General features: G+C 32.5%; 2 protein-coding genes and 1 long non-coding RNA gene across 3 annotated transcripts in view; 1 reads left to right on the top strand and 2 right to left on the bottom strand.

Annotated features, from left to right (window-relative positions):
• Nucleotides 1-3,136, bottom strand: part of LOC114118952 (5-hydroxytryptamine receptor 2A) — a 127,751-nt gene extending 124,615 nt beyond the window's left edge. Inside the window, exon 1 of the mRNA XM_050203571.1 lies at nucleotides 2,717-3,136. The gene's annotated coding sequence lies outside the window, so the exon portion shown is untranslated. The remainder of the gene's footprint in view (nucleotides 1-2,716) is intronic.
• A 6,106-nt stretch (nucleotides 3,137-9,242) lies between these two features.
• Nucleotides 9,243-10,418, top strand: LOC126551079 (uncharacterized). The gene has a single exon (XM_050203839.1). The coding sequence runs from the start codon at nucleotides 9,243-9,245 to the stop codon at nucleotides 10,416-10,418; it is 1,176 nt and encodes a 391-aa protein (XP_050059796.1).
• Nucleotides 10,419-18,445: 8,027 nt separating this feature from the next.
• LOC126551314 (uncharacterized) lies at nucleotides 18,446-19,760 on the bottom strand. Its single transcript, XR_007605198.1, has 4 exons — nucleotides 19,602-19,760; nucleotides 19,489-19,529; nucleotides 19,053-19,411; nucleotides 18,446-18,924 (listed from the first exon to the last, which is right to left on the bottom strand). It is a non-coding gene; the product is annotated as an uncharacterized LOC126551314 (long non-coding RNA).
• Between the last annotated feature and the right edge of the window lie 924 nt (nucleotides 19,761-20,684).

Here is a 20,684-nt window from a genome sequence, read left to right as displayed (position 1 = left end):
AATAATGTTTTATACGATATTAATTGCTTTAGATCATTTATAGCGTATAATCACTTTAATGACATTTTCTTAAACATCATTATTAAAATATTATAGTGTTTCAATAATTAGAGTTAAATTAGGGATTACGAAATCAATATAACCTTATTAAGAGCCAACTGAATATAATGAGATGTTTATCATAAAGGTTAGAGGACCACTGTCGCCGACTTAAGTCATGTTTAAATCAAAATATTTGAGTTTATGAATAAACTAATGAGCATTTAATTCATTAAATTTGTTATAAATTATGTTATATTCATATAATTTGTGTATTAATTGTGTCATAAACCATAGTATATACAATTAGTTCTGCATTATAACTGCAAATATTGATATTGATGTTTAAGCTAGTATTATAATGCTATTTGTATACACAATTAATAATCAATACATAATTTATCGATGGAGTAATTGTCATAATGAAATTTTAAATATTATTCAATTTTTTTTTTTTTTAATTATTTAATTATTTATACTGCTGAGTTAGAATTAAAATATCTCCATCATATTGTATTCTAATTAACTCAACAATAAATTTGTAAATTAAATTTAAAAAAAAAAATTAATAAATTAAAAATTTTAAATATATAAATAACTGATAACAGTGTTTTATAAACCTTTAATAAATATCTTATAAGTTGTTATTGCATTGCTAGTACATAGTAAATAATACATAAAGAACGTAACTAATTATTGGTCATGAAATATATACATTTTACTAAAAAAAAAAAATTATTGTACTATTCAAATCAATTAAGTATAATTAATATAATACGAACGAAAATCCTCAAATTTTAAAATATATTGTCCAGACTGTATACATACGAGTATTGGATTTTGGTTCGATTGTTTTCAATGATGATAACAAGAGGAAATAAAATTCACTGGTATAACGAATTATATCACGAACGAATTTAACAATAAATACTGAGTTGGGATTGTCCAGCATCACGTACACGGACATTCGTCGGGTCACTAACAAGGGAACCATTTATTAAATGGAATGGGTTGAAACAAATGGTTTTTATGTGTGTCTGAAAGGATTTTAAGATTTTTTCGTGTTCGTTTTAGGTTTAGTGTATTTTAAGCCGGCGTGTTTTCATAATACGAGGTTCGAAATAAAAATTACCTACTGAACCTATTGTGGTTAATTATAAAAAAAATATTAACAATAGAGATAACATTATTAATTTTTCTATAGTTTTGCATCTAGTGAATATTTTAATGTTCACATATTCTAGGTATAGAATACATCATATAGATAATAAACTACAATTTCATTTTTTTTTTTTTATAGAGATACTCAAAATAAATCATTACAATATAATTTCAGATAATTCAGTGTATATAATGTATAATGCTTTCAAAAACATAATTTGTTTATTAATAAAATACCAATACAAATGAAGTTTAATAAAAAAAAAAAAAAAACCGTTTTTGTTGATACAATAAATTCATATTGGTAAATTAATAAATAATTAATAATATTATTTTGTGTCAAATATGTTTACTTATCCGATACATAAAATAAAAAAGGTAAAATGAATACAATTACTTTAGAAACATACCTATTACAATACATTATAAATATCAATATACTGAATAAAATATCATATTCAATATTTATCAAGGTTTTATTTTATTTTAGCAATTAAAATTTTATTATTAAAATGCATTCAATGTAAAATGTAAATACAATTTTTTTAACACAAACTTCTGCCAATTTTTCAAAGATGAGTACAATTAAAATTGTTGTCTTTCAATAACATTTTAAAACCACTTCATTATACTCGTATATATTTTCTAAGATATTTTATAACACTAACTAATAAAATAAAACAGTTTAATTGATATATATATGCTGATGCAGCAGTCATCAATACTGATCTATTAAAAACAAGACATCCTTCATTGTTGTATTCAACATTTATCCTAAATGTTATTAACTACCCCCTCCCTTGAATCTTGCGTTTAAAAAATTTACTATATTTCAATACTTATAACTATAGCATACTTACATATATTTTTTTATGATAGTTATTAAAAAAAAAAAAAATTAATTTAAATTTAAAATGATTAAATTCTATTTTCAATAGATTTTTGTTATTCAATGCATTTATTAATATTGTAAAACTCTAGAAACTAAAGCATTTAGTTTAAACATGTGTATGTGTGACATTAAATTATTTTAAAAAAATTTTCATTTATTTTATATTACATATGTACTAGTATACAATGAAGTTGATTATTATTTTATTTTTTTTTACCAAGTAAGGTGTATTTTTGAGAAAAAGAATGAGGTTTTTAGAGGTATCTAGACCAATTATTTCATATAGGCTATACATACTACGTAATTATACCTAAAATAACTATTATAATATAGGTACCCTATAATATTAAATTATATAGATTTGAATTATTATAATTTGTAATTTTTGTAAAAATTACTTCCTATAGTAGTAGAATATTTGAAAATTATTTTTTATAAAAATAATATATATTAAAATAATAAAGCCAACAATAAATAATTATCTGTACATTTTGAATTAACTCAGTCTTGAATTAAATCATATTAACGACAACTCAAAATAGAAAATACGCAAAATATAAAAGTATTTTCAATTGGAATACGCGTTGTTGCTACTAAAAAATATATATATATATATTAACTCACTTTTTGGGTCCACCAAATGGTTCATGTTTCTTTCATTGATCGGTGAGAAAAAAATAACAATATTATTAAAAAAAACCGAACATTATTGTAACTTTCCGTGCATAACAGATCTAACGGCGGAAATTGTTCTCACACACGTACGTCTACGGAAACGGCGGTGGTTTATTTATTAAAAACGTATATTATACAGTTAAATCGACTATTGTTTATAATTTGAATGATTAATTATTGACAGTTATTTTACACGCGTGCATACGAGAGCAGTTATGATCACACGGATGGAAAGCGGAAAAACGGTGGTCCACATCAAGCGGCGGATACGATGCCACTGGCGGCGTTGTCCCACAGAGTTTATCCAGTGTGCGCCTCTGGAATTATCGATGTTTCGTAGCAACCACCTTACACCATGCGCCTCCTCTCGATTCCGGCCCGCCACAATATTCGCTACACTTTTTTCTTATCGCATAGGTGGACATCACCGATAGTTGATAATCGATTGTGTATTTCAAAGATAAAAATTATCATTCGGATGAACTTAATTTGTAGTAGATGAAACAAACTCATTATTAAATTTTTAGTTTTGATACAATGTTTCTTATTTGTTTATTTAAAATGCTAAACGTACACTTGTATAAAATACTCGCTAAATTCCGCTGTCAATCGAATCAATGTTACCTGTGATTGTAGTTATATCAACGTACTAGTTATTAAATCAAAATATTGTCTTCTGAAACTTTTGTGGTGGTATCATAACCGATTTCGACACACTACTATTCACTTTCTGTTTTAGTTCATTTCATTCACGATTTACCCTAAACACTCTAAAAATTGAAGTAGATAAATGTTATTAATATTAAATATACGAGTGTGCAGGTAGATTTTTTTTATAATCAGCGCAATTCATGCGATACATATATAATAATATTGCAGTGTTTTCCAAAATAAGAAATTCGCACTTCTTAATTTGCTTGATATTGATTTTTTTTTCGTTTGTGTTATTGTAAATATTAAGTAAAGTAAAATATATGTGTATCTAACAAGTTATGTAACATTTTAGCTTAAGTGTTACATCCGTTATATAAATGGAAGGTCATAAACCATAAAATTGTTCGTCATTAAATGCCGTGAGTATGGCTGATGTTCTTTGGATCACATTTTTACTCAAATACATGTAGTTGAAACAAGGAATTTCTTATGCCGTTTTTAAGCAAATCGCATATTTAAATAACTTGAGCGAACGTTTTAGAAATCATTATTTCATTGAATCAGACATTTTGAATGTTGCTTGTGTAATTATAATTTGTTAACGTTTGTAAATGAAAATGAGACTAACAATAACGATGATATCTTGATTGTTTAATATGGTAATGTATGCAATAGTGCTATACGTTTTTGTTTGTATTATTTAAAAAAGAATAATGGAGCATTTTAGCTTATACTCAACTTAAAAACTAGGGATACTGAAAATTTACAGTAATAATATGAACCAGTATACACACTATACACATAAAGGGAACTTAAAATTCATATGAAGTGTTAAAATAAGACTAGCAAACATTTTCCTCGAAATATAAATCACACTTTATCATATCATATATTTATATTATTATTAAAGTATTCAATACTGCATATAATTTATATAAAATGTTTGCTAAGTAAAATAATGTATATAATATATATGTAAGCTAAAATACAAATAAAAAGGAACAAATCAGTTGTTAAAGTAAATGCATACAAAATAAAATTTAACATTATTTATGTAAACATAACATTCGATGAATTATTTATTTATTTAAATAATCATAAATACATTATATAAATGTATAAATACATACATATTTGTATTATATTTTCTGTAATTTATTTATAAATAATTAAATACATACATAAATTAGTAGAAAATAAATCACATAAAACAAAAGGAGAATATTAAAATCATCAAAACATTTAATAATGGTATGCATAAATGTATTATGGCGTATTAACTTCAAATATTATTACATGCATTTTTGTAAATTATTTTCTATGTTTAAAGTGATTTTTTTTTTAAGTCTTATGTTAACTCTAAAAATTTATAAAAAATGTAAATATTCAATAACTTGTAGTATTTGGACGTGATAAAAAATATCCTCATGAAAAATTGATTATTTTAATTAAATCATCGCAAAATATTGAATTAGAATTTTATTGTAAAAATATATTAATTTATAAATTATACTATAATACTATGTTACTATATGAATGATGTGAATAGATAAGTTGTATAAATAATTTGAAAATGTTTTTTGCAAATAATGATAAAGACGATATAGGTCAAAATAAAAAATGTAAAGTTTCTATAGTTAATATTTTTTAAATTAAATTATAAAAACGAATACCTACTGGTGTTTTATAAATATTTTGATTAGTGCACTTTTTTTCTTAATTGTTTTGAAACTCTTCGAAATTTTCTATTTTTAACTCAAACTAGATACTAAAAAGATCCAATCTTTTACCAGAATCATCTTCGAAGTTGACAAAGCATTTTTACACTAAAGTACCAAATAGATTAAATTTGTAATTAGACACCACCCTTAATGAAAACGTTCAACGACGAAAAAACAATACATTTATGTTCAAAATATAATATGATATAATAAGATATTTAATCTAATGTAACATCAAGTTACTAATTAGTACTTTATTTATTACAGTAAATATTAACTATGATATCATACAAGAGATTTTTTTTCAAACATTTTTCTGAAAGGAATACATTTTTTTTACAAATAGTACTTTTACATATAACTCTATTGATGATAAATCTCAATTTTAGAACTGATTCAAATAAATTTTATTTTAAATTAACATGTAAATGAAGACTTTTTATTAGTTATACATATGTCGTTAATTTTATTCTTTTTACAAAAAGTTGACGAAAAAAAATGTACATATTATAATATAACTGTTTTGCGCTACTATTATTATAATATTTTTATTTATGTATTATGTATACATAGGTATATACACATAAATGAATTAAGTTTTATAATTTTTATTATAATATCATAAATGCCTCACTGATTAAAGAATTATTTTAAATGTATAAATTAGTTATCATAGTTAATTTTAATACTTTGCTTCTCAATAATATTATACATGTAAATTAATATTATATTGTTATTTAACCAAAATATTTATAAAAAGATAATGGTACTAAAATACTTAAATTATTTAAATCATTTATCAAAAGCGGTATATCTGTAGTATACTATGAATATTCTGATAAATATTGATGTGTAACTATTTGGATAAAATCAAAATTTACACATTATTCCTTCACTTATTTAATAGGTACAGGTGTCTAAATAAATAAACCCTAACAAAAAAAAAAAGTAAATAGAAAAAAAAAATTCAATTAAACTATTTGAATTCAATAAAAGTAAATATACTTCATAAAATAACAGTTGGTTACACACTACCCTAAATACCACTTCTTCGTGAATATATGTGTTTAAAAATCTATATTATTTGTGTATACGAAAAAAAACGAACAACAACAATAATCATCGAATAACCGTAACCGATAAATGGCATTCACGCCAATTCACAAAATAGAATAATAGGTATCTAATATCTATCATTCACGTTTTTTATATTATTTTCTCCATTTAAACTAAATGGCTTTTGATAATGCCATCCTCACTTGCTACTGTAAGTAATTTATTCATCCAAAAAATGTATAGGTATAAGTTTCAGCAAAATTTTCTACAGAAGCTACACCAATATTGAATATAGGAACATTTTAGAATCCAATATATTTTCAAAAAATCATAAATTTTACCTAACCAATAATATAGTATTTTATTCAGAACCACGAGCGTATATTTTTTGGTGTTATTACTTATAGCTTATAATATGTATTATGCAAACAACAACATAAATATAATATACGTCACAGAGTGTTTTTAAAAGTAACTCTAAACCATCGAAATATAAGCAGTTCTATGTGCTTTATATATTATTATTTATCCTTAATTTTGTTTTATATTTTAATACTTTTTGATGTTAACATATCATACCCGATAATAAAAAACTTAGTTTTTAATAATTACTTATTATAACATTAAAATATATTGATTAAACATTATATTTATCTATTTAGTATTTTATGTATCAAAATCCTTATTGTATATATATATATATATGAATAACAGAGAACAAATATATTATTACGTATAAAATAAAATCTATGCAGTTTTTAATGTTTTAATATCTGTACAAAGGTAAAATAACGACTATTTTTGTTATTAATACTTAACTCGTATGAACAATATTTTCGTAAAAAGCATAAATTCAATATAAAGAATTATTTGATCATTACTTAACATAAACTGTTCTCATTTTAAATGTATAGCATTTTGATAATGAGACACACAACTTAATATAATATTTACAATTTAATTCATATTCATAAGAAATCTGTATTTTAAATTTGCAAGAGTTCTATAAATCCAAAGTTAATAATTTTGAAACAAAATATTAATATAAAAGATATAACATTATTTTAATAATGATGCGGTATTAAAAAATAATATAGTATTAATTTCATCGCGAACTGAATTGAATTGTATCATAATAATACTCGAATACTATAGATTTTTTTTCAACGTCTTATGTCAAAAAAATAAATTAGTATTCAAACATGGTAAATCATTTTTTAAACTTCTCTTAAAAAGTTTTATGGTCTTACCCCTAACCTTACGGAACTACTCAATATATTGTATGAGTTCCAGCCACTTTTCTGCGTATCTTACCCATTATTCTTAACATTCTTATATAGTCGTACACTATATACAGTGATCTATCTAACGTTAAAATAATGTGCATTTAATAAAAGTTAGCTTACTCGGTTTTCGTTACACGTATAATATAGGTACTCGTAGATAGATTTTTCAGAAATATTGATGTTTTACTCAGTCATAAATACAACAATAGAAAGTTATTTTAAAAATATGAGGTACAGTATTTGGATGAGTCACTACAAAGATTTGTGTCTTAAAACTTAAAAGCAATCATAAATCACTTTATTTAAAAACAGATTCTACTGATCTAAATTTTTGATAAACAAAAATTGTTTAAAAACTAAATTGAAGCAATCAATGAAATTATTGTGCATAATATTTTGTATTTTATAGATAATTGACTTTTTACGCAGATTAATTTACCAAGCATAAACTACACCAATATAATATTATAACTATAAACTAAAGCTGTAAAAACTATAAAGTTATGATGATTTGGTAATTTTGTTAGGTACAAGATACATTATTTAAATTACACATGAAAGTATTTATAAACAAATAAAACTACCTAAAAGAACTAGGATAAAGACATGAAGTTATGAAAATTTAGATTCTATAAATATTTTCATTATCAGTCTCAAGTAATAACAAATATTAACTGTTTGTAACTACCAAGTAGTTGACCAAGATCGTTAATTAAAAAGAGGAACAACTGTTCGCGCCACACGTCGACGTATTCTCCGATTATTATTATGTTTTGTCCACAAATAAAAAGGTATATTTTCTGTTAACATTTATCTTATTTGTACGGGGCCGTTGGCCAAATACGTTGCACAACAGCATGAGATTCGGTATACAGTCGGTCGGCACACTGTGGTCGATCGTCGCGAATAAACGCTGCAACGGGCACGTTTGACGTCGGGAGGCGTACAGGTGAGCTACTAACCTCCCGCCGACTGTAAAGGGCCGAATCTATGTACTGTGTCATAAATGTTCATTACACCAGTAACGGCATAAGGGCTCATGGGCGAGCAAGAACAAAGCGTTCGGCGACCCGCGCGCTCTGCGCCGGAGGAGCCCGGGTCTGCACGCTGGCTACGGTGCCACACGTTACAAAACGGCCGGTCCCGCGTTCTATGATAAGACGGGGACGCGCCCACGCGCTTTAGCCAATCACAAGCCAGGGATTGCGTATCTTCAGACGTCAACGAATCACAGGCCACGGAGACCGTAGTTACGACCACAATCGAAGACAAGCTCGGGTGGCTTCGGCAGCTTCAGCGATTACACAGCGCCGCCGTCTATAAATACCAGTGCGGAGCACAAAATCAGTCAGTATTCAGACTACCTCAACCGTAGCAAGACCTACCCAGGCAGACTTGCGCGGTTTTGGGAACTCTGAACGTCCACGGCACCTGGCTGTAGCAAGACCCACCCGGGCAGACTTGCGCAGCTAAGGGACCATTGCCTACGTGACGACTGCAGTAAGACCCACCAGGGCAGACTTGCGCAGTCGGACCGTAGGCAATAACACAGCCAAACCAACAAGAACGAACGCACGGCAACCAATCGGATACAGTCCACTCAACGAAGGCACGGTACACAACATTGGTCATCTTCGAGCCGGATCAGGATGGCTGCCGAACTAAGAGATCTCGTCAGCCGTCGGGGAGTAATGAACGGCAGATCACTGCCTTTCAGAAATTCTTGACAACGGCAACTTTTCAAATCCATCGACGGTCATGGAACTAGGAATGCGAACTACGAGGCTTGAATCTGCTTATGGAGACTTCCTCAACAGTCAAACTCGTATAGAAATATTGGATCCCCGTGAAGAACAGCTAGAAGAACGCTTGGCTGTAGAAACAGCCTACTATGAGACTATTTCACCGGCTATGGTCTTTCTTGAATCTACAAAAACAAATCAAAGAAGAGCAAGCGAAGCCTCAAGCCGCCAAGGCTCTGCGGACAACATGGGACGATATGACACTCAATCAGCTATAAGACTGCCGCCAATCTCACTGCCGGAATTCAACGGAGATTACAAACAGTGGCTGAGCTATCGGGACACGTTTGAATCACTTGTTCATAGCAACAACCACCTTCCGGATATCCAAAAGTTGCACTATCTCAAATCTTCATTGAAAAACGAGGCGGCTCAAGTCATTGAGTCCTTGGAAACTTCATCTGCGAACTATGTGTCAGCTTGGGAACAGTTACGCGAACGATATGACAACAATCGAAAAATGGTCGGAATCCACATCCATGCAGTATGCAGTATGTCACCAATAGCAATAGCATCGTCAGTTAATTTGAGAAGGCATCAGAACGGTTTAAATAGTCATCTACGAGCCTTGAAGGCTCTCAAGCTTCCGGTAGATCATTGGGATGCCCTGGTCATCCACCTAATGGTAGAAAAATTGGACGTGGAATCACACCGTCTGTGGGAATCTAGCCGCTCCAGCAACTCACTTCCTTCAATGCAAGATTATCTTACATTCTTGAATCAACGATGCCTGATTCTGGAGTCCATTGAAACAAGATCAAACTACGGTCAAGCAGCACGACCAACCTCATATGACGCCAACACTAATCAGTACGCACCAAAAAAGCGATCCTACACCACCGCCTTCGCCACTACTGACAAGTCAATCTCATCATGTACAACATGCAGTGGCGGCCAACATCCGCTGTACGCTTGCCGAGAGTTTCTGGGAATGACCATCAACGCACGCAGAGAACACGTGCGTTCAAAACGACTATGTTACAACTGCCTCCTGCCGGATCACGCGGCTAGGCACTGTTCACATGGGTATTGCAGGACTTGTCAAGGTAAGCACCATACATTATTACATATAGATTTCTCAACGGGAGTTCAGGCGGTAGCAGCCACGGAAACTGGCGAGAAAAATCAATAGCAATTACAGCAGACCACGGAGCTTCTGTCAACCGCCCTCGTGTTCGCCTACAGCTCTTCCTCAACCCACTTAGCACGGTACATACTCGCTTCCGGATCACAATGCAACATCATAACTACACGTCTGGCAACCCACCTATGTTTCAAAATGAGAAGTTCTCCAACGTCGATTATCGGAACAACGCAGTCAAGTGGTCAGTCTAATTGCAGTGTTCTATGCAAGATAAGGTCGAGAGTCAACGATTTTTGTACAACTCTGGAGTGTATCGTAATTTCAAAATTCATCGGGCAATTACCAACTCAGTTTCCTACAACCCCATTAAAAATACCGAAGGACATACAGCTAGCTGATCCTCAAGTTTGGGCTCCTGATCGCGTGGAAATATTAAATGGTACAGGAACATTCTACAAACGGATTTGCCCAGGCCAACTTCGACAAATTTCAATTCCGCCTCTACTATTTCAAGAAACGGTGCTCGGCTGGGTCGCGTCAGGAAAGAACAACCACTTCAATGTTAAGGGATCAACAGCTGCATCAACACCAGTTCATATCGATGATCGCTTGGAACAGACTATCCAGAGTTTGGGAACTGGAAGAATTAAGCCCAGCACAAAAACTCCTCGGAATCGGATCACGGTGCAAAAGGGAATATACAACGCATACAAGGTGCAGTCCGGACGAGCGCTACACCCGCATCAACCTTTAAGGATTTTCACATTGCAAACGGTCACCTACGGCAACTCTTCAGCCTCATACTTAGCAACTCGGACTCTCGCTCAGCTCACCCAGGATGACGGAATCAAGTATCCATTAGCCGCCGAAGTTATCAACAAGGAGTTCTATGTGGACAATGTGCTAACCGGTGCTGATACTTCAACTAAAACTCTGGAACCGCGTAATCAATTAATCCAACTATGTAATGGTGGCAAGTTCAAACTCTGCAAATGGTGCGCCAACCATCCGGCTCTTCTCAACAGTCTTTCACCGGAGGATCTTGGAGAAATCCACAAGTACATGCACGAAGGGAACAACGGCTTAACAAAAATATTGGGAACATATTGGCAACCCCGCGATGATGAGTTATATTTCACCGAGCGACCATTCAATATCACCAACACTAGGACCAACCAACCATCACTGACGTGGCACTTGGACAGGATTATCCAGCTGCATCAGGGATCTTATGGATTAGTTCGAGTTGTTACCATCAAAACAAGAAGTGGTACCAAAAAGCGACCAAGTACGAAACTCGTATTGCTGCCTACACAAGGGGAACCACAGTCCTAAAGCATTTGCCGGGGGGGAATATGTTCGCGCCACACGTCGACGTATTCTCCGATTATTATTATGTTTTGTCCACAAATAAAAAGGTATATTTTCTGTTAACATTTATCTTATTTGTACGGGGCCGTTGGCCAAATACGTTGCACAACAGCATGAGATTCGGTATACAGTCGGTCGGCACACTGTGGTCGATCGTCGCGAATAAACGCTGCAACGGGCACGTTTGACGTCGGGAGGCGTACAGGTGAGCTACTAACCTCCCGCCGACTGTAAAGGGCCGAATCTATGTACTGTGTCATAAATGTTCATTACACCAGTAACGGCATAAGGGCTCATGGGCGAGCAAGAACAAAGCGTTCGGCGACCCGCGCGCTCTGCGCCGGAGGAGCCCGGGTCTGCACGCTGGCTACGGTGCCACACGTTACAAAACGGCCGGTCCCGCGTTCTATGATAAGACGGGGACGCGCCCACGCGCTTTAGCCAATCACAAGCCAGGGATTGCGTATCTTCAGACGTCAACGAATCACAGGCCACGGAGACCGTAGTTACGACCACAATCGAAGACAAGCTCGGGTGGCTTCGGCAGCTTCAGCGATTACACAGCGCCGCCGTCTATAAATACCAGTGCGGAGCACAAAATCAGTCAGTATTCAGACTACCTCAACCGTAGCAAGACCTACCCAGGCAGACTTGCGCGGTTTTGGGAACTCTGAACGTCCACGGCACCTGGCTGTAGCAAGACCCACCCGGGCAGACTTGCGCAGCTAAGGGACCATTGCCTACGTGACGACTGCAGTAAGACCCACCAAGGGCAGACTTGCGCAGTCGGACCGTAGGCAATAACACAGCCAAACCAACAAGAACGAACGCACGGCAACCAATCGGATACAGTCCACTCAACGAAGGCACGGTACACAACATTGGTCATCTTCGAGCCGGATCAGGATGGCTGCCGAACTAAGAGATCTCGTCAGCCGTCGGGGAGTAATGAAGCGGCAGATCACTGCCTTTCAGAAATTCTTTGACAACGGCAACTTTTCAAATCCATCGACGGTCATGGAACTAGGAATGCGAACTACGAGGCTTGAATCTGCTTATGGAGACTTCCTCAACAGTCAAACTCGTATAGAAATATTGGATCCCCGTGAAGAACAGCTAGAAGAACGCTTGGCTGTAGAAACAGCCTACTATGAGACTATTTCACCGGCTATGGTCTTTCTTGAATCTACAAAAACAAATCAAAGAAGAGCAAGCGAAGCCTCAAGCCGCCAAGGCTCTGCGGACAACATGGGACGATATGACACTCAATCAGCTATAAGACTGCCGCCAATCTCACTGCCGGAATTCAACGGAGATTACAAACAGTGGCTGAGCTATCGGGACACGTTTGAATCACTTGTTCATAGCAACAACCACCTTCCGGATATCCAAAAGTTGCACTATCTCAAATCTTCATTGAAAAACGAGGCGGCTCAAGTCATTGAGTCCTTGGAAACTTCATCTGCGAACTATGTGTCAGCTTGGGAACAGTTACGCGAACGATATGACAACAATCGAAAAATGGTCGGAATCCACATCCATGCAGTATGCAGTATGTCACCAATAGCAATAGCATCGTCAGTTAATTTGAGAAGGCATCAGAACGGTTTAAATAGTCATCTACGAGCCTTGAAGGCTCTCAAGCTTCCGGTAGATCATTGGGATGCCCTGGTCATCCACCTAATGGTAGAAAAATTGGACGTGGAATCACACCGTCTGTGGGAATCTAGCCGCTCCAGCAACTCACTTCCTTCAATGCAAGATTATCTTACATTCTTGAATCAACGATGCCTGATTCTGGAGTCCATTGAAACAAGATCAAACTACGGTCAAGCAGCACGACCAACCTCATATGACGCCAACACTAATCAGTACGCACCAAAAAAGCGATCCTACACCACCGCCTTCGCCACTACTGACAAGTCAATCTCATCATGTACAACATGCAGTGGCGGCCAACATCCGCTGTACGCTTGCCGAGAGTTTCTGGGAATGACCATCAACGCACGCAGAGAACACGTGCGTTCAAAACGACTATGTTACAACTGCCTCCTGCCGGATCACGCGGCTAGGCACTGTTCACATGGGTATTGCAGGACTTGTCAAGGTAAGCACCATACATTATTACATATAGATTTCTCAACGGGAGTTCAGGCGGTAGCAGCCACGGAAACTGGCGAGAAAAATCAATAGCAATTACAGCAGACCACGGAGCTTCTGTCAACCGCCCTCGTGTTCGCCTACAGCTCTTCCTCAACCCACTTAGCACGGTACATACTCGCTTCCGGATCACAATGCAACATCATAACTACACGTCTGGCAACCCACCTATGTTTCAAAATGAGAAGTTCTCCAACGTCGATTATCGGAACAACGCAGTCAAGTGGTCAGTCTAATTGCAGTGTTCTATGCAAGATAAGGTCGAGAGTCAACGATTTTTGTACAACTCTGGAGTGTATCGTAATTTCAAAATTCATCGGGCAATTACCAACTCAGTTTCCTACAACCCCATTAAAAATACCGAAGGACATACAGCTAGCTGATCCTCAAGTTTGGGCTCCTGATCGCGTGGAAATATTAAATGGTACAGGAACATTCTACAAACGGATTTGCCCAGGCCAACTTCGACAAATTTCAATTCCGCCTCTACTATTTCAAGAAACGGTGCTCGGCTGGGTCGCGTCAGGAAAGAACAACCACTTCAATGTTAAGGGATCAACAGCTGCATCAACACCAGTTCATATCGATGATCGCTTGGAACAGACTATCCAGAGTTTGGGAACTGGAAGAATTAAGCCCAGCACAAAAACTCCTCGGAATCGGATCACGGTGCAAAAGGGAATATACAACGCATACAAGGTGCAGTCCGGACGAGCGCTACACCCGCATCAACCTTTAAGGATTTTCACATTGCAAACGGTCACCTACGGCAACTCTTCAGCCTCATACTTAGCAACTCGGACTCTCGCTCAGCTCACCCAGGATGACGGAATCAAGTATCCATTAGCCGCCGAAGTTATCAACAAGGAGTTCTATGTGGACAATGTGCTAACCGGTGCTGATACTTCAACTAAAACTCTGGAACCGCGTAATCAATTAATCCAACTATGTAATGGTGGCAAGTTCAAACTCTGCAAATGGTGCGCCAACCATCCGGCTCTTCTCAACAGTCTTTCACCGGAGGATCTTGGAGAAATCCACAAGTACATGCACGAAGGGAACAACGGCTTAACAAAAATATTGGGAACATATTGGCAACCCCGCGATGATGAGTTATATTTCACCGAGCGACCATTCAATATCACCAACACTAGGACCAACCAACCATCACTGACGTGGCACTTGGACAGGATTATCCAGCTGCATCAGGGATCTTATGGATTAGTTCGAGTTGTTACCATCAAAACAAGAAGTGGTACCAAAAAGCGACCAAGTACGAAACTCGTATTGCTGCCTACACAAGGGGAACCACAGTCCTAAAGCATTTGCCGGGGGGGAATATGTTCGCGCCACACGTCGACGTATTCTCCGATTATTATTATGTTTTGTCCACAAATAAAAAGGTATATTTTCTGTTAACATTTATCTTATTTGTACGGGGCCGTTGGCCAAATACGTTGCACAACAGCATGAGATTCGGTATACAGTCGGTCGGCACACTGTGGTCGATCGTCGCGAATAACGCTGCAACGGGCACGTTTGACGTCGGGAGGCGTACAGGTGAGCTACTAACCTCCCGCCGACTGTAAAGGGCCGAATCTATGTACTGTGTCATAAATGTTCATTACACCAGTAACGGCATAAGGGCTCATGGGCGAGCAAGAACAAAGCGTTCGGCGACCCGCGCGCTCTGCGCCGGAGGAGCCCGGGTCTGCACGCTGGCTACGGTGCCACACGTTACAAAACGGCCGGTCCCGCGTTCTATGATAAGACGGGGACGCGCCCACGCGCTTTAGCCAATCACAAGCCAGGGATTGCGTATCTTCAGACGTCAACGAATCACAGGCCACGGAGACCGTAGTTACGACCACAATCGAAGACAAGCTCGGGTGGCTTCGGCAGCTTCAGCGATTACACAGCGCCGCCGTCTATAAATACCAGTGCGGAGCACAAAATCAGTCAGTATTCAGACTACCTCAACCGTAGCAAGACCTACCCAGGCAGACTTGCGCGGTTTTGGGAACTCTGAACGTCCACGGCACCTGGCTGTAGCAAGACCCACCCGGGCAGACTTGCGCAGCTAAGGGACCATTGCCTACGTGACGACTGCAGTAAGACCCACCAAGGGCAGACTTGCGCAGTCGGACCGTAGGCAATAACACAGCCAAACCAACAAGAACGAACGCACGGCAACCAATCGGATACAGTCCACTCAACGAAGGCACGGTACACAACAACAACAATAGTGACATATAGCCACATCGAGGTATGTGAAACTGTATAGTAAAGTTGAACATAGGTATGCGTTCATTCTAACAAAATGGGCTGAACTTTAGGACAACAATGGATCATTAATATTGGTTTTAACTATTTTATTGAAACCAAAATACTATTATAGTTTAATTATTACTTAAAATCGATTTCAGTAAAAAATGTTTTCCAAATAAATACTTATTTTTAAATCATTACAGTAATAATATTGAATATTTTACATAATCTATTGAGTTATTTCATCAATTTATTTAAAAATATCGATGCATACTATATTTAATTTTTATTATTTTCAGTTTTAGTAATACGACGTACACATAATAATTGTTGTTAATTTTTGGTATGAATTTGAAAAAAAAAATAAAAGCACACTTACAAATTTAAAAAAATATATATGTATATTAAGAAATTAAATACTTATATTATACAAATGGAATTTATCATGTTTTCATTTAATTATTATACTATAAGACGATTTCAAAATTCTTCTTTAAAATATTTTTTATTAACAAAAATACGACCATTTAAATATATTTCAGTTTGTTAAAATATTATTCTACCCACGTGCTACTATATTATTATACTAACTGAATAATGATGGCATACCATTATGAATCCCTCATGTACTATTTATTCATAAATGTATTATCTTTTGTTTTTAAAAGAAAAAAGTGATTATTAAAGAGCTTAGAAAAGTCTGATTGATACAATTTTCAATTTTTTTTTTTTTTAATATGTTTTTATATTTAAAAAAAATAGATGCAATAGAAATACAATCTGTTTTATAAATAATATATATGTTATATTTCATATGAAATCAAATCAAATAAAATAAAAATCCTTCGGGCAAGTAGTTTTAACAACCAGAATCATATATAAAGATTAATTTTAGTTGTTATTTTGTTATAGATCAAGTTCAATAACATCTAAAATCATAAAATTAATGTATACAGGTTTTACGCAATAAATAAGAATGCAAGTTTTGTAGAATAATAGTATTACATTTAATTAAATAGTTAATCTGTTTATATATATATATTAATTGACTAAGATGTTTTCCAAAATATTTAATTTTAAATTCACAACTTTTTGTTTAAAACAACAATTCTTTGAAATGCATTAATTTCTAGCTCATAGATAATTATTTCTTATATTTTAAACTATTTTATAATTAATTTTAAATAAAAATAATTAAACATGAAATATTATAACGATCAAAAAAAAAATATATAATTAATAAAGTAATGTAAAACAATGTATTTTTTAACATAAATTCAAGAGAATATTTTTTATAAATTATTATATCAACTATATATTAAATTGGGTTTGTTTGTCAGAGTTATCTTAAACTTTTTCTGAAAACCTTGAAATGTTTCATAGTATATGAGAAAGAATTGTAAATATGTACTTGGTACTATATTTTAATGCAAAAGATATACGTCATTTACAATCTTGATTTATTTATTTAATAAAAATATTTGGAATAATATATAAACCCATACACCGACAGAATCATTTTCAAACTAAAAAATAATGTTTATAATGTTTGAATAAAGATGTTATAAATTCGTAATGTATTTTTCACAGATAGTTTTAAGTATTTAAAACAATAAGAAATTGATTTTCAGACCATATTTATTTATTACAATAGAAAAAAATCGAACCTAAATTAGTTGTAAATATTTTGTCATGTGTTAATTTCAAATTTATTAATTTGAATCCTATATGTATGTAGGTACTTTATGATTTATTATCAAAGTTATTTATGTTTTGAAGTGATGACCTAAAAATTATTATTTTTAAATACTAAAGTTACTAAGAATTAAGAACGTGGTTATAAAAAATTAAGAAAATAATAGAATAACTTAAGATACATACAAATTGACGAATACCATAATTCTTATACCTATAAAATGTAATCCATTAAAATCATGTACACTCTAATACATCAATATTCAATATTATGCAATAAGAATTTCAATTTTTTTATAATATTGAAAAAAATAGTGACGTGATAAAAACTATTTACTGTTATATTTTTATCATAATATTATGAATAAAATTCGAAATTATTTTTGAATATCACATCCTAGTTTATACATTGACCAACATCACAATATTATGGTTTGTTTACATTCACTTAATCACTGATAAATTATAAATTTTTAGTATATCTTTATAACGTTATCATATTTAGCAATATTAATTTCAACCGGATTAACTTTTAACCTAATAGATAAGTTAGGATAAGTTTAGGACTTCAACTTAAAGAACTATAATAAAAATTTACAAATATTCCTTTTATGTAAAATGAGTCGTCCATTACCTGCTACACTAGTTTGATATTTAACGTATATTAGATATAATATCTTAAAACAAGTGAGTTGTGGTATTCAAATTAAATCGTTTTATAATTATTATTCTACATAGATATTATTTTTGTGTATGATTTATGACTGAGTTCTATATTTAATACAAATATTAGCTATATTTGACCACTATCGTTATTGTTGAGAAAGTCCAAAGTCAAGACAATATTTCTACGTGTGGTTAGTGGTCTATAGGTATACTCTATACTCCATATAATCCCCATAATGACTCTCACATTGTATATTATAAATTATAATCAAAACATAATCTCATCTATTAGCTTTTTGTTTCTATAATGGCTTACTCGTCGACTTAGATAAATATAACCACAAATCGTTCATACGTCTTATGATCTTGATTTGTATATTTCAATGTATTGTACCTGATAAAATAATCAATAATAAAGATAATATTTTAAAATTTATTTACTTTTTATTTAATATTAGCGATTTTATTTAAATTATAATAATATATACATCAAACATTATTATATACTCAACAGTAAATTACATTATGAGAATGATGGATATGTAAACTGAAGCGTTTGATTGCCACCCACCACCATTCTATGTTAAGCAAACGAATTTATTTGGGGTCTAAATTGAATATGTGGTTAATCCAAGCAATTGTAAGACATAACATATTATAGTCTTTGACATCTGTATTCTGAAATTGTGTTACCGTTAAAAAGTGAATATTGTTTTAACATTTAGAAAATGTATATTTTAGATTCTGAGCAACGCAATTGTATTGATTTTACGACGATGTTTGATATTAATTGCCTATCAGTGTAGGTATCAGTCATCGTGTTTTTTTTTTTTTTTTTTTTATCATAAACGTCGAATAAGGGTACTTGTTCTATTCATTAGCTAAAATGTGGGATAAAAAAAAAAAAAATATTTTATTAGATTTCTTAATAATTGAAATAATTTAACAAAAATGTTACCTAAGAGCAAACTAGAATATTCACTCAACGACAGTTTTTCACTGAAAAAATTTAAAAAAAATATATATTATCATATTATAGACAAATTACTATACATTGTTTGGTATACTTACCCAATGTTATATGCAACATACATGACCCACTACTTATACAGCAAAACATGGTTCCTAAGTTGTATTATTTAAATATTTCATATTATACTATTAAAAATAAATTAATACAATTAGAACATTGAATGACATTGAAATAATAATAACAAGTATTAAAAATATTAAAATATTTTTAAATTGTTTCAATTTAAAGAATTAAAAAAAAAAAAAATAATGCTAAAAGGGTATTATAATAAATTTTCTAATTATTTTAAATGAATTGTGAATTTTAAAGCATCACGATAATAAATAAATATCAAGTCATTGTGTTCAAAATTATTCAATGTTTTTTTTTATAAATTTTTCAAACATTAATCACATCTAAACTTCTAATGATATATTGACTGTCACATAAAATATGGTACACTAAAGATCTAAAATAATGAATTATTTAATTACCATTCGATAAAACGTTATGAATTTAGGATTCTAGAAGTAACATTAAATTATGATATTTTGATAAAAGAAACAATAGTGTAGGTAACCATGACAATGAATTACACGACTGACGGACAAACATAACGGAAATATAGGGTACTATATACAAAATAAAATATGGGACCCTTAAAAATAACACTGTATTATGTTAACACACATGATTGTACATTACATTCATTTTATGAATATGTATATTTTAAATACACGTATATATATTTATTTTGGTATTGTCCATTTTTTTTTTTCTAAAAACAGTAAGTAAGTCAAATCAATAATTCGAATTCAAATATAATAAATAACAATTTTAACTATAAAAATGTTTTTTAGAATATTTATAAACATAATATTAAACAATAACTAAAATATCGTATGTAATGTACTTTCTTATATAAAAATTAATATATTATTTACAATCAATAATTCATAACGATTATGAGTTTAACTTTACTATAGGAATTCAGGAAATAATTAAATAGTTTAACTATAAACTTATTTCATGGTTTAACTCATAAGATTTATAATATAAGTAGATTATAAATGTGAAAATGTAGGAATATAAAAATATAATTCGATTATAGTCGATACATTTAAAATTTAAACCATAATGTA

The sequence above is a fragment of the Aphis gossypii genome, chromosome 3 (genome assembly GCF_020184175.1).
Source record: "Aphis gossypii isolate Hap1 chromosome 3, ASM2018417v2, whole genome shotgun sequence".
Taxonomy (NCBI): Eukaryota; Metazoa; Arthropoda; class Insecta; order Hemiptera; family Aphididae; genus Aphis; species Aphis gossypii.
This window is presented reverse-complemented; position numbering and strand designations above follow the sequence as displayed.